A 16,098-nucleotide genomic window follows, 5' to 3' on the forward strand; every position below is an offset into this window, starting at 1 on the left:
TGGGAAGTAGAAGACGCAGGAGCCTTGGAAGTGGAAAATGCAGGAGCCTGGGAAGTGGAAGACACAGGAGCCTGGGAAGTAGAAGACACAGGAGCCTGGGAAGTGGAAGACACAGGAGCCTTGGAAGTGGAAAATGCAGGAGCCTGGGAAGTGAAAGACACAGGAGCCTGAGAAGTGGAAGACGCAGGAGCCTGGGAAGTAGAAGACGCAGGAGCCTGGGAAGTGGAAGACGCAGGAGCCTGGGAAGTAGAAGACGCAGGAGCCTTGGAAGTGGAAAATGCAGGAGCCTGGGAAGTGGAAGACACAGGAGCCTGGGAAGTGGAAGACGCAGCAGCCTGGGAAGTGGAAGACACAGGAGCCTGGGAAGTGGAAGATGCAGGAGCCTGGGAAGTGGAAGAAACAGGATCCTGGGAAGTGGAAGATGCAGGAGCCTGGGAAGTGGAAGATGCAGGAGCCAGGGAAGTGGAAGATGCAGGAGCCTGGGAAGTGGAAGACGCAGGAGCCTGGGAAGTGGAAGACACAGGATCCTGGGAAGTGGAAGACACAGGATCCTGGGAAGTGGAAGATGCAGGAGCCTGGGAAGTGGAAGACGCAGGAGTCTGGGAAGTGGAAGACGCAGGAGCCTGGGAAGTAGAAGACACAGGAGCCTGGGAAGTGGAAGACACAGGAGCCTTGGAAGTGGAAAATGCAGGAGCCTGGGAAGTGAAAGACACAGGAGCCTGAGAAGTGGAAGACGCAGGAGCCTGGGAAGTAGAAGACGCAGGAGCCTGGGAAGTGGAAGACGCAGGAGCCTGGGAAGTAGAAGACGCAGGAGCCTTGGAAGTGGAAAATGCAGGAGCCTGGGAAGTGGAAGACACAGGAGCCTGGGAAGTGGAAGACGCAGCAGCCTGGGAAGTGGAAGATGCAGGAGCCTGGGAAGTGGAAGACACAGGATCCTGGGAAGTGGAAGATGCAGGAGCCTGGGAAGTGTAAGATGCAGGAGCCAGGGAAGTGGAAGATGCAGGAGCCTGGGAAGTGGAAGACGCAGGAGCCTGGGAAGTGGAAGACACAGGATCCTGGGAAGTGGAAGACACAGGATCCTGGGAAGTGGAAGATGCAGGAGCCTGGGAAGTGGAAGACATAGGAGCCTGGGAAGTGGAAGACACAGGAGCCTGGGAAGTGGAAGACGCAGGAGCCTGGGAAGTGGAAGACGCAGGAGCCTGGGAAGTGGAAGATGCAGGAGCCAGAGAAGTGGAAGACGCAGGAGCTTGGGAAGAGAGGATATATGTGATTACTGTGCATTGGAATTACTGAATGCGAAAATGTCGAATTTATTTCATCTTTTTGAACAATTATATACGGGGAGACACTACACACACCCCTCACCTAATCTATTACCCTAACCCACCACCCACATATAATTCTTGTGAAATTCGCATTAAATACTTCAGCATTTTTGCATTTAGTATTTTACGATGCGCAGTAATTGGGTGATACTGGAAGAGAGAGATGCAGGGAGACTGGCAGAGATGCCAAAGAGGATTTGTGGGGTAAGAGACCCGGGTGCCTGGCAAGAGGAAGCTAGGCAAAGAAAGACCCAGGTGGCTTCGCAGCGAGCGCCCCAACAAGCTGGGGAGAGAGGCCCAGGATTTTGGGGGGAGAGAGGCCCAAGAGGTTGGGGGGAGAAACACTCAGGGGACTATGAAGAGAGAAACCCTAGAGGCTGGCCAGGGGAGGGTCTGGGAGATGGAGGGAAACATCCAGGTGGCTTGAGCGAGAGAGACCCAAGAAGATGGCGAGAGAGACCCAGGAATCTGGGGGAGAGAGGCCCAGGAGGCTGTGGGAGAGAGATTCAGGTGGCTGGGTGGGGAGGGGGAGAAGCAGAGGAGGAAAGTTAGATTAGGGAGAACAAAAGAGCAGGAGAAGGAGGAGACAGAGAAGACAACAGGTTAGCCATGGGATGGGTAGCATTATGAGCCGAAGCATTGAGGCGGTGCAGGGGAAATACATGGATGAAGACAGAGAGAAGGAAGGGACGAAGGCCCACAGGCACAAGCTTGTGGTGGGCCTCGAGGAGACAAAGAATGAGAGAGATCAAGTTGGGACACTGTAGCACCAGACCCACATTAGAGGGCGGTGGTGAGAGGCTTACAGAGGGCCTCATTACGACCCTGGCGTAAGTACCGAACATTACCGCCATGGCGTAATCAACGTTTACGCCGTGGGTCGATGGCGTAAAGTGCGGCATATTCCGACCCATCGGGCACGTGCATTACGCCATGGCGTTAATGTAAAGTACGGCATGGCGTAAATGGGGCAAAAACGGCCCTTACCGCCATCGCACGCCGCGCAAGGAGCACTACCGCCACACACACCATAGCGGCGACCGCAATTAGCGGTCACCGTAATTAGCGGTCACTGTAAATAGACGGAACCGGAAATAGCGTCATCGCGGCGGAACGGGAAACTGCACGACGGCCATCTTGAAAAACACAATCCATTGCCATCCTCCACAACCATACCTGATCCAACCCTGACACCTATCCACACCCAACACCCACCCAATTAGCCAAGTAAAAATCCCCAAAGCCGTTAAAAAAGCATGTGACCGGCAGCGCCAAGACCGTTTCTCAAGGGAGGAACTAACCATGCTCGCAGAGACTCTGCAAGAAAATGCTGCAGCTGCATTCTCCGCGCAGATGACAAGGCCGGCAATAGCGAAAAAGAAGGCCATATGGGCCCTAGTGGCACAGCGTGTGAGTGCAGTGGGGGCCGTACCCCGCACTGCCCAGCAGTGCAGAAAGCGCTGGGACGATTTGAGGCTCCGTGTCCGAAGCATCCTCTCAGCTAACCGGAACCTAGCCACGTCAACTGGGGGTGGATCCGATTCGCCCATAAAGCTGCAAGCATGGGAGGAAATATGTGCATCCACCATCGGGATGGAGAGCATCCATGGTGTCGGAGGGATGGAGAGAGGAGCGCCGACCTCAGGAGATGCAGGTAGGTGGCCAGAGCAAGCCATGCTAAACTCAACAAAGTCCCATCATGTGAAGTACCATGTAGCCCCATAGTGCATATGCAACACATCGGCAGGTGTATGTCCACAGACACATCCACACTCCACCCTGTACGCATGCAGCATGCACACCCTAACTGCTGGCACACACATACCACCATGCTACCTCCACACAAAAGGCACAAAACCTGTGTGCCCCTGCGTGAAATGTGCTGCATGTACCCACTGTATAGATGTCATCCCTCACAATGCACGGGCCAATGTCCGCGGACCCATCAATAACACTATCCCTCCTTTGCTCCACCACAGGATCTGACACAGACCTCCAGGAAGAGGACAACACTGCATCCAGATCCACCAAGAGGGCCAGGCCACAGGCATCCACCTCAGCCGTCCTGAAGGAAACACACCAGCAGCCACACACCCTGCCTGGGGAAGAGGACAGGCAAGTGCCAGCCCCCACAACAGCAAACACAGACCCAGCAGCAGCACCGCACATGTCACTAGTCGTGCCCACTGAAGGGACAGGCTCTGCTGCAAGCAGCACCCTGGGTGAAATCGCTGCCATAGCGGCAACCTCCGACAGTGAGGCAGGCAGCATCGAGGTCATCGATGAGGGAAGGCCCACTGCCCAGCCACATTCCCCCTGCACATCCCTAAGCCCCCTGCAGGCGGATGCCACACAGGGGCAGTCGGAGGCCGAGGATTGGCCAGCCACCCCATCCCCCCAGCCTGAGGTGAGCAGCCCAATGGACATGCAAATGCCACTGGGCATGGGCCAGCAGAACCAGCAGACACTTGAGGATATAGTTACCCGCCAGCAGCAGCTATCCGCCCTCCTCAACGAACATGTTGCACAGTGTGCGGTGCCAAGGGATGGCATGGAGAGTTTGGCAGACCGAGTCACAGCTGCCATAGAGTCCTCCACAAAGGACATATGCACGGAACTCGCGGCTGTGCGCAATGTCCTCACAGAACTTGTCCAGACCATCAGGGACATGCGTCCAGATGTGCAGGCTGGACCGTCCTGATCAGCCAGCTCGGCACAGAGCAGCCCCATCCGCAGATCAGGGCGCAATCTACGCAGCACAGGCAGGGGTGCCCCGGGGCCAGGGGAGGGGATTCACATTAGTGGCTTGACAGTCGAGCTGGACTACTGCACACCCTGCTGCACAGACACTACCGCACCTTCGTAGGGATTCCAGGGTGGAGGGGGGAGGGGGTGTGTTGGGGTGTTCAGGGGGGAGGGGGGAGGGGGTGTGTTGGGGTGTTCAGGGGGCAGGGGGGAGGGGGTGTGTTGGGGTGTTCAGGGGGGAGGGGGGAGGGGGTGTGTCACGACGTTTCATAGTTTGAATACACTTTTTTCTTTCCCAAAATGAAATGTGTGGACATTTTCATTGCATATGTGTGCTTTATTGGTGTACAGTCCACAGTGTGCATGTCCCAGAGACACACAGTGCCCCAAGTGCAGTCTCCATGTGATTCACACCGGCCGTGTGTGCTAGAAGCAGAGGTCGATGATACTTTGGCGCATTGCACGCCCCTCCTGTGCGTCGCCTCCTCCATGGGGTCCTGCCCCATCGGCACCCTCCTCATCCTCATCGTCAGGTGGTTGTAGTCCTGCGTCAGGGGGCAGGGGCACATTCCATCTGACGCACATATTGTGTAGCATGACACATGCCATGACGATCTTTGCCACCTTCTCATGGTGGTACAGGAGTGCCCCACCAGACCTGCTGAGGCTTCGGAACCGTGCCTTCAATAGGCCGAATGTCTGCTCTATGACCACACGAGTACGTGTATGTGCACGGTTGAAGTCCTCCTCGTGCTGGTTCTGCGGGTTCCGGACTGGTGTAAGGAGCCACCTCTTCAGGGGATAGCCTGCATCACCTGTATGTAGGCGAGAATGTATGTGTCAGTCATGTCGTCTGATCAAGAACATGATGTGCCACCATGGCTTGCATCCAACTGTTACTTCGGCTCACTTCTACATGCACTAATTGATTCACACAATGCAACCAGTATATGCTCATGGCTCCCATGGCCTGTTTTGCATGCCATCACCCAATGTATGCAGAGGGGTTGAGTGCATTGTGAGTGGCCATCCTCTGTCTCCGTTCTGTGTTGCTCACAGCCAGGTGGAGTATGCATCATTCCCCCCCCCTTCAGCCAGGTGGAGTATGCATCATTCCCCCCCTTCAGCCAGGTGGAGTATGCATCATTCCCCCCCCCCCCTTCAGCCAGGTGGAGTATGCATCGGTACGTCATTCACCTGCCCACTTCCATGACATTGGACTCACCGAGTAGCCAGGATCTTGGGCCTGCATGTCGCTCCATGTAGCGTGGTATTGTGGAGTTCCTCAGGACCATAGAATCATGGGTTGATCCGGGGAATCGGGCACAACAATGTGTGATGATCTTGTTGGAGTCACAGACCATTTGCACGTTGATTGAGTGGAACTGTTTCCGGTTGCGGTACGGTACCTCCATGGCACGTGGAACCACCAATTCCACATGGGTGCAGTCGATGGCACCAATGCAACCGGGTATGCCGGCTAGTGCATGGAAACCCACTTTGGTGTTTGCAATGTCCTGGGCAGTCCGTGGTAATGAGATGTGGTCGTCTGTGTGCTTGAGGAGGGCATCGAGCACTTGGATGAGTGTTCGTGAGAATAATGGTTGTGAAATGCCATGCAAGTGCCCCACTGTGTGCTGGTAGGTGCCTGTGGCCAGGAAGTGGAGTACAGACACTACCTTCAGTAGGGGGGGGGATGGCGGTTGGAGTTTCTATCATGCTGACGATGTTGTTGTGTATCATGTTTACGATGGCGGTGATGGTGTCCCGGTCCATACGGTACAGGGTGTGGATCTGCTCAGCAGTGAGGTTGAATGGATTGGCTCTGATGCGTGGGATTGGGGGCTGCCTGCGTGGTGGCACTGGCTGTGCTGGTGGGGCTTGCTGGGCCTGCCTTGCCCTCCTTCTCCTCCTGCGTCTCCTCTGTGCAGCCTGTTGTTGTTGTTGTTGTTGTTGTTGTTGTAGTAGCACTTGCATTGCTATCAGGTCCTCCAGCCCCAACATTGCTAGTCGTATTGGTATCATTGTGGAGTGTGACTGGGTGTGGGAAGGGGTGGGGTGTGCTCTTTTTGTACTTCCTGAGTCTGTATTGCCTTCACCTGTGCTGTTTCTGTGCACCTGTGGCAGCTGCATTCACTTTACATGGCCCTTTACGGTTGGTTCGCGATGGCGTAATAAGCACCATGGCGGTAAGGTTCTTAACGGGCTGGGTGATGGCGTTAGGTGCATGTCCGCTTGGGTCGGCATTTGCGTACCTTTCCGCCATGGCGCTAAGTACGGTGTGGCCGGTCGCGTGCGCGCACCCTTAGCGCAGTTAGCGGTGGCGTTAACTACCATGCCGCTAATGGCATCGTAGTTAACGGTCACGGGTCATGATCGGACCTGGCGGAAAACGATGGCGGTAACCATTTACTGCCATCGTTTTCACTTAGCGCCAGGGTCGTCATGAGGCCCAGAGACTTTATAATGGATACAAACAAAAAGGTAATGAGAGGCAGCTTTCTGGGAAACTCTTTGCTTTGTTTTGGATACTTTTGGTTTTGTATTGTTAGGCCTCCGGCAAGGTAAAGGTACCGGCTCTAACAAATACTGAAAGAGCTTTAGCTTTGTCCCATGTTGAGCCTTCCTGAGAAACCCTTAAACTTACTTTAGCACAGAACCTTTCTGACCAGGTTTAAGTTACTTTAATGCACATTCTGATTGTTTTAGTTTCTCATTATAACCCCAATGAAGACTTGTAAGGAAATGTATTAACGGTCTTATTTATGTCCGATCCTTGAATGCTTCAGGACACCCCTGACCAACTGCCCACAGCCCCTTTATACGTCTCTCACATTAGACAAACATATTGCACAATTTTAATGACGATCGTAAACATGTTTGTTTCCTGCTAATATATTGTGACAGAATCGCAGAAACGCCTCATCTCTGTAGCCCATCCTACCTGTTAGGGCTATTATCACCATTCTCACCATGAGGAACATGTGCCGCAAGTGATGCACGGCAGAGAGCTTGACCCGCTCAGTTTGTATCCAGAAGCTTCAAAGTAAATGGTGGAGAGGTCAACATGCAAACATTATGTAGCTCCTCTCTTGTGCTTTTCTCATTGATAATAGTAGAGCTGCTTCTTGTCGGGGTAGCATACTGATAGTCTTAGCATTTCAAAGTCTCCATGCACGAACTGATTTCAACTTTGGGGGTTTACCCAGTCGTTGGGACAGTATTTGAGAAAACAAAGCACAGTGAAGCCTCTTCCCTGCATCCTCCACTCAGGCAACTGGGAAGAATAAAGCCTCCTCCTTCCCCTCACTAAAGAAACTAAACTCGGGTGGAGCAGTGGAGGTGGTGGGTTGTAGAAGTCCCAAGACTGACCTTAGGCACAGGCAATCTGGACTTCCGCCCAGGGCACTGATTCTGATGGAGGCGACTGAAGCGGTTAGTACTTTCTCCTCTTCCAATTGGTTTGCGGATGTTTTTCAACATCTGACAGGCTATATGCTGGGCACCGTGTCCAGGGGGAGAAAGGGCACCAGGAACTGCTGATCATTTTGCCCCCTCACAGTCATTTGTTGATTTTATTTAAACATTTGTATGCTGGGCACACCTGCCGATATTCTCACCTTGTGATCATCAAACTGGGGAGCACAATTAAATGTAATGAAACTACAGGTGCCAAAAACTGGATGCAGCCATAAAAGCCGAGAGAAGGTTTTTGCATGAGTTGTCTCCTTTTATATTTAAATGTAGCAATTTGTCCCATCTATTGAAATCTGGAAGCATGCATTGTCTCATTAAGTTTGTCAACTTTTAAAATCTTTATACACAGCACGTTTCCTTCCTTGCATTTGACATTTCACTTGGTAGAATAGAGCAGATTCATTTCTAAAAGTTGTAATCCAACTATTTTACAGCACTCACTGCGTTTTGGAGATTTGCATTCTTTCTTGCGGTCATTTCCCCTCTGAAGGTGGACCATGATTGATTTGCTACACGTTGCTTTGATCACATCGTGATCGTATATTTCGTCAGGTTCACTTATGAGCCAAGGTACTTTAACAAAAAAATCAAAAAAACAGACTCCAGGGATTGGTGTATGTGGACATTCCCTGGGGAATTGGTATCAGAAGGACAACACAAATGGATGATAGGTCTGCTTCATTTTCTAGGTCAAACAATCAATTCTTCTAATCTTTTCCACCCAATGCAAAATACATATTTTTGATTAAAACTCACAGAATCAATCTATATCAGAAAGATTCAGAAGACATCCTGAGAAATGGAGCGGGGAAAAACTCTAGGAGCTTCTGGAACCTCTTAAAAACTGGTATAGAACAAAAGCAAATATGCCAGCAAATCACGTAAGCGAAGAAAAGTGGATATTATACTTCAAAGCGCTGTTCCAAAAACCATCGGAAAATGAGGACCAAGTTGGTATCCAACAAGACAGCCCGTGGGTGGACGTTTCAACCCAGAGGACATCAGGGAAATAATCAACAAACTAAAAAACTCTCGAGCACCGGGGCCAGATGGTGTCACCAACATCGACTTAAAATCATTTCAAAAACAATGGATTCCCTTTATCAGCCTAGTCCTCAAATACTGTGAAACATCAAGAGCCATCCCAAAATCCTGGACCTCAGCTAACGTGGTACCCATTTACAAAAGAGGAAACAAGTCTGATCCGGGCAACTATCGGCCCATAGCATTGCTCGACACGATCGGGAAAGTTTTCGGTATGCTGCTCCTAAAGAAATTCCAACTATGGGCAACGGAGGCACCATGTAACGACCCTTTTCAAGCAGGGTTTAAGAAAAACTCTTCCACGACGATAAACGTCATGCTCCTTAGCATAATCAAGAGCAAAGTCGCTGAGGAAGGGGCCTCAGTGTTCGTGGCCTTCATAGACCTGACTCAGGCCTTTGATCGGGTGGATAGAGAACTCCTATGGAAGAAATTGTACTCCTGGAACTGCCCGCAAGACATTCTGACTCCAATCAAAGTGTTACATACGAACACCTCCATCAGAGTGAAATTAAACACACAAGGCGACCTATCGGAAGAAATACCTATACGAAGAGGGGTGAAACAAGGCTGTCCTCTGACACCGGCCCTGTTTGTCGCATTCATGGGCAATTTCAAAGATTCCTACGCCTCGGTGAGAGCTTTTCCGCCAAAAATTGGAAACACATCTATGCCACGTCTAACATACGCAGACGATATAGTACTAATGGACCTAACCCAAATAGGGCTGCAGCGTCAATTAGATAATTTGGCAAACTACATCAAGCTCTCAAACCTGGAGATAAATAAAGAAAAAACAAAAATCATAACTTTGGGGAAATCAACAAAGAAACAGAATCTTTTTAAGTGGACCATGGAAAACGTCCCGATTGAGAAAATAACACATTTTAAATTTCTGGGAGTTATTATTGACAACTCGCCTCATGAAAAGAGCATGCAAGAACATCTATGGGCAAAAGTAAGATCACTGGCAACCCAAGCCAAAATACTGGAAAGGAAATATGGAAGATTCTCCCTTATACCTACCATCAAATACTATAAGGCTAAAGCAGTTCCGGCTCTTACATACGGTTCCGAAGCCATGCCTGAGATACCGGACACCCTTTGGCTGAGGCTAGAAGGTTATTTCTGGAGGACTGTATTGAACCTTCCAAAATCAACTGCAATGGCCGGAATAAGGAGAGAATTGGGACTTTCATCGTTGAAATCGTATGTTGAAGCAAAGAATCTGGCGCTATATCAGAAAACCATCATTTCACAACGCCTCCGGCTCTACCAGTTGATAAACGAGGAAGGGTGCAGAGAAAAGTGGAAAATGCTGAAGAAATGGGCAACAAAGATAAAGCAAAATTTAGACCTTGTAGCTTGCACAGAAGCTGATTTAATTGGAAATCCAGAGAAAGTCAAGAAGAAACTGGCAGACCTTGACTGGATTGCTACTGAGGAAAAAGCGTCGAACAACAAACTCTTGAAACACCTTCCACACTATGCACTAAAGAGGAACGAAACAGCTCAATATCAAAGAAGGTTCCCGAGTAGACCACTCCGCCAACTATTCCTAAGAGCACGTCTAAACTTACTTGCCACAAATGAAATACTTCAAATTAGAGGCCAGTCAGAACACAACACCTGCAGACTCTGCAAGATGCCGGACCAGATGGAAAACGTAAGACACTTACTTACTAGCTGCCAGGCTTTGTCCACTATACGCCTAGCCTACTTACGCGACACACTGAGTCCGTTCACAGAACCGGAATAAGAACAGTGGTGGCTGCGGTTAATTGGGGGAGGAAGGACTGCTTGGACCTTAGCCACAGCTAAGATTCTGCAAATTGCCCTGTCAAAATGCAAAGAAGATAGCTGAGAGACTGGCCTCTGGAGCCCTGCTACAAAAATTTCGAATTTCGTTTTTAAAGAAGAAGCACATTTACACCAGATCTTGTAAAATCTAAATTTAGATAAAAAACAAGTAAAAAAAAAAAAAAAGAATAATACATATTTTGGGATTTTGAGGCTTGGTAAGTTTACTTGATATGAATTGTTTTTCTTGTTTTTTTGACAATTCATAGTTCTGTTAAATTGTTTTAGGTGCATGTGTATAATTTTGGAAACTCGAGAGGATTACTCCCAACAAAACTAAACGGTGTGACCCCAGACATATTACCTTCTCCCTCTATGCCTCAGCCCACTTAAGTGTCAAAATTCGGTGTGCATAAAACAGTGAGCATCCTAACAAGTGCTAAGACCTGGAACACTCTCCCTTTCCATCTTCCTGCTATGGATGATCATCTTGCATTTCGCCGCACACTTAAAACTTATTTTTTCTGACTCCATCCTATAAAACTGCTGCTACTCGCTGTCAGCGCCAAGATGCCTCCGGGCATACGTGCACTTAATAAATACTGTTAACATAACAAGTGCTACATAAACAATAAGGGCTTGCAAAGTAAATATGTTCTGCTTTAGTATAGGCATTGCAAAGATTGTCTGTGAGAAGTGAGGGAATCAGGAGGGAGTGACAGAAAGATAAGGCAGGAGGAGGAGGGTTGGTAAGAAAGCTCAGGCAGGGGAGTGACCAAAAGAGGGTGATGATTTAGCAAGTGAAATAAAGGATCTTACACAGCATGTCTGCAGATGTATAGACACGAATAATGAAGGTGGGGTGGTGCACAGAGATGGACAAAAATCCATACTCAAACTTTCTTCATTGAAGATCAGCAAATGTAAAAAAATAAATGCCAGCAACTGGATCCAGTAGAAACCCTTTGGAGATAATCAAGTGACGCTTCTACCAGGATACGATACCTTCAAGTCAAAAACCTGAGACAGCAAAGGCTTGTTGCAGCACAGGCAGAACAGCCGAACTGGTACTATGCCAGCTGCGAGCAGCTAATGCTAGTAACATTTCCAATTGACATTCATGGTTTCTACTGGATGCAGGTGCAACAAATTGGTTTAGATATTGAAATTCGCCTCATAAATCAAAATCAGCCCTAGACTTTTCATGAAAGAAATCCAGCAGATGTGCAGAAACCCATTTGTGGGCAACTTGATCCAGTAAAATCCATTTGAAAATACAATCAATCACAAAGTGTAGCTCGGATAGTAACAGCCATAAAACCATCACAATTATCACATTCATAAATCACAAAATGTAAATAAACACAAACTTAAAATACACCAAAATCACAGTCTAAAAACACGCAACATAATAAGATTGTGTCTAAATCCAGCAGCAGCTCCCTCAATTACATCAAGCGCCATCTTCCTCAGTGACACAGACATGCAAGTAAACTTTCTTCAATCCTATCACATGAACCCCACCCAACTTGCCATAAAATAGAGTGTCTCACCACGCTTTCTGTAAGTAACAGACAAGAGCAAATAGCACCCCGGGCTTCATTGAAGTTAACAAGAACAACATTGCCAATTGACATGACCATGTGCCACTCTCTCACAGGAAATTGTGAGGGGTCAGTAATGCAAGGTGGACAACTGTTTGATGATTTATCAACACATGCCATTTTCTTCTCAAAATAAATGTAGTTGAGCGCCTCACTATCCCTACTCTGCTGATGGTTTTCCTGCCTTTTTGCGCCTTGAAACAGGTGTGTATAAGCGCGTTATAAATGCCATATCACATCATATCATAACCAAAGCTAAAGGAAAATATTAAGACAGGATATCTGGTCCTCACCCTAAGCAACAAGTACACAAAGAAAATATATGGCAATACAACATAACACAAACAACATTCACAGTTTCCTGATAACCTTCTAATGTCCTGGATAAATCTCCTTCCCCAGAACTCAAGGTCAATTTTGTTACTGTTCAATCAAAGAAAGAAATGAGGAAATCCTCGTAAATAAGACAGTCTCAAATCAGTTCTTGATGTTTTAAGTCCAAGTAAAGGTTTGTTAACCAAAGTTCCAATGATGGCAAATCATTTCTCCGAGGTGAAATATCCACTTTACACTTCCACCAAATAGCACCAATGGTAATCCCATCCACAATGCTTTGTCACTTCTTCAAGAAGACTTGCCACAGTTCAAAAGAAATGCAATATCTACAACTGTCAGTGAGGCACAGTACTTGGTTAAGAGTTAGTTACAGTTTTTGAATGCACACATATTTGTCAGGATGACTTCTCAGTGCTGCTGCTTCCACTTCAACAACTCGCCTTCTACTTGCTTCACCATGAGAACAGTCACATCTGTCTCACAGTACTCCACTGTGTTTAGTCTACTACAGTGTTGCATCTATTGACAATCATATATACCACCACAGCTTCAGCACGTTAGACTACTAGCACAACGTCAGGGATTTGCACTTCTAGACAGGCTCCGACAATACACACTCTAAAGTACTTAACGAACAAAGGGGAGGGGGCTGAAGAGTGAGTTAACAGGGAAGTGCCCTTACTCTATAAACATGATACCAGAAAATGTAGGGCAATTGCCAACTGTATTTCTACTTAGGTCAAAACCAAAACATATCTGAACACCAAACAACAGGCAAAACTGCTTGTTTTATGGATAAACACTACTGTGGTTGAGGGCAGAATTATTTTTGAAGAGGACAACACAAGTCTGCTGTTGGTATTAACCATTTGCAGAAAAGGGAACAAGGCTGTGAGAGAGGACAGAAAAGGGATAGAGATACATTTCTAAATATCCCTTCCTCCTATGCAAATCTGTCCCTGTGTGGCGCTGGTGTATTGCCTACAAATAGGAGACAGAATTAGAAGATAAACTATTCACTTCTAGTTGTTGTTAATAACATCCAGCCTTGTTGAAATCATGCTCCTCAACCACTCTCTTCCACTATGTGTCTGTGTTGGGAGAGACCAATAACCAAGATAGCACTCGGTAGTGTGGGGTTGAGTGTGTGCACATCCACTGGGTTGTAAAATCTTTAATGAACCAGGGATTGTGTAGAAAATCACACACACCAGAGTTAAAAAAAAAAAACTAGTGAAGGCAACACCAACCCAAACACAAATTGTGCCTCCTCACAAGTTGTGTTTTTGAAAAAACAACATAAAGACGATCCTCACTTCACTATGAGTTTCCCTAGATGTTATTGTTACTGCATATAGTGGAGTGAGGTAAAAAATTGCTCATATATAGAAAATTGCATTTGTATCTATAGACTGTAGCAATAACTGTCTACCGGTGTCAGCAACATCATGTGTAGTGTGGTCGCTTTCTTCAGGACAGTCTTATGGTTTTCAACTACAAGGTAGGTCTGGTGAGTACCAATAGTTGGTTTTTACGCAAAACAAAGAAGGCGGGAGAGTTACTTTACCACCTCCTTAATGTGTCTTGGCTGGGACAGACGGGTGACCCTGTGTAATAAAGAACAACAATAAACACATGTCACCGTTTGGTAAATAACTGCCATTAATGGCTTTTGAATGAGCAGTGTTATTAGTACTGTTCAGACTTCTGAATACACAACATAGGGTGTGGTTAATCCCTCCATATTATCATACATTCTTAATTCAATGTTAGTCTATAGTCCATAAACTCTAATTTCAAGGTTAGCCCCCACTTAGCATATTACCACCTCCAGATGTTATTTTGTAATACTGGCATGCCCATGGCAATTATTTATACTCAATTGCCCTGATATATTTAATATATTTTCTCATATATATATATTTACATCCTATCCCATTGGCGATTGTAAACGGTCACTGACCTGAGGGTTATGGTTCGGTTAGCATGATGTTGTATCTGGAATGGTATGGGTCAATTCATATGATAATATTTTTGTCCTTCGTTCTCAGCAGTGGAATCCTGACCTGGTAATTAGAAAGTAGTGGTTGAAAGAATGCGCTGTACCTCCGTAGACATGTTCATTTTTACGGGTACGTGCAATAGTTGTGAAAGCAAGATGTAACATCGGCCGGGAGTGTGAAGCTGGGTCAAACGCGTCACTCCCTCCCCGGCCGTAATCTCTCCGCATGTGCCTATGTTTCCGCACACGGGTGCTCGGTCTTACCTGGTGGTTAAGGTATTCTATGCTGCAGTTCGTCCGTCCATGTCCGGATATCTGCGACTTCCGTCTGCTCTGCCCATAGTGTTTGTTAGTCACAAATCATGTGACTAATATCGGGCGCATCGTGTTGCAATGGGCGTGCGTTCGTGCACGGCCCCGGGCCATGTGACCGGTGCCATGAAAATACGTAGCGTTTTATTGGTTGTCATATGTGCGTATGGACAGGAAGTCAGGCATTTCTTTCGAGAGAAACTCTGTGCCTGGCCTTTTCCGTCTCCACTGATTTTACGTGTATAATTGAGAGCGGAACTGGATAATTACTCGCACTTGTAGCAACTGCTGTTTGGCCAGGAAGTCAGGCATTTCTTACGAAAAACCTCAGTGCCTGGCCTCTTCCATCACGACTGATTTTACATGTATAATTGAGAGCGGAACTGGATAATCACTCGCACTTGTGCCAACTGTTATTTATCATTTTATCTTATAGGCCGGAACGAGGTAAACAGTAGTATGTTTCTAGGTTTGCAAATGAACACTAATTAAAAGGCATACCTTTGTCTTATTTTGTTGGTAAAAGATCAACAGGTCTGTGTCACGGTGTGTGTTCATTTAAATAGGCATAGTTTGTGCCTATTAGAAACTAAATACATTTCCTTGTACTGACATATCTAAGAGGCATCCAAAGCTTGTAGCCTATCTTGTAGGATTTAGGTAATCATAGCTAAAGTTTGCCAAGGGATATTCTCATTCAGACCAAATTGGTCTGTTTTGAGGCGAAAGACCCATTTTTGCTCTATTTTTAGGAGCAGGTTGGCTATGTCCCCACCTCGCCTTGGACAGGTCACTTTCTCTATTATTGTCCATGTAATTTCATTGGCTTTGTGTTTGTTTTGTTTAAAATGTTCCACCATTGGAGCATTTTCTCTTTCTGTTCTTATGCACGACTGGTGCTCTTGTATACGTTTTTTTATAGGTCTTGTGGTCATGCCTATGTATTTTTTGTTGCATGGGCAATTAATCATGTAGATAACATTCGAGGTATTACAATTGGTCAGTGACCGTTGCCGCCATGGAGTCGTTAGACCAAGGTCCAAGGTGTGTGATCTTTTTGTAAGTGAGCAGACATTACATTGGCCACATGGAGAATGTCCGGATGCTGGAGTTGTCTCCCAAAGAGTGGCTTGATTTGGGACTGACTGAGGTGGCATGTAAGAGTGTATGAGATTGTCTCTTAAATTTTTCCTCTTTTTGATGGCAAAGCGTGGTAGAGGGAGGATCACTGGGCCCCTATTCAATAATGGCCAAAGTTTCACAATTTCTCTTTTAATTTGATTCACCTTATTGGAATAGCTAAACACTGCCGTTATTGTTTTTTCTCTTATTGGGCGTGTTTTCTCCTGCAAGGTGATAGCTCTGGGGATGTTTCGGGCTCTTTTCTGGCCATTTTGATGGTTTTTTTGGGGTATCCCCGTTCTGATAATTTGGTTGCCAGAATCTGTGCTTG

At 47.2% G+C, this 16,098-nt stretch overlaps 1 protein-coding gene across 1 annotated transcript; it reads left to right on the forward strand.

Moving 5' to 3' along the window:
- The first annotated feature begins 277 nt into the window (after positions 1 to 277).
- Positions 278 to 634, forward strand: LOC138487323 (small proline-rich protein 3-like). Its single transcript, XM_069613923.1, has one exon. The coding sequence runs from the start codon at positions 278 to 280 to the stop codon at positions 632 to 634; it is 357 nt and encodes a 118-aa protein (XP_069470024.1).
- The last annotated feature ends 15,464 nt before the right edge of the window (positions 635 to 16,098 follow it).

This window comes from Ambystoma mexicanum, chromosome 9 (genome assembly GCF_040938575.1).
Source record: "Ambystoma mexicanum isolate Mex_15411 chromosome 9, UKY_AmexF1_1, whole genome shotgun sequence".
Classification (NCBI taxonomy): domain Eukaryota; kingdom Metazoa; phylum Chordata; class Amphibia; order Caudata; family Ambystomatidae; genus Ambystoma; species Ambystoma mexicanum.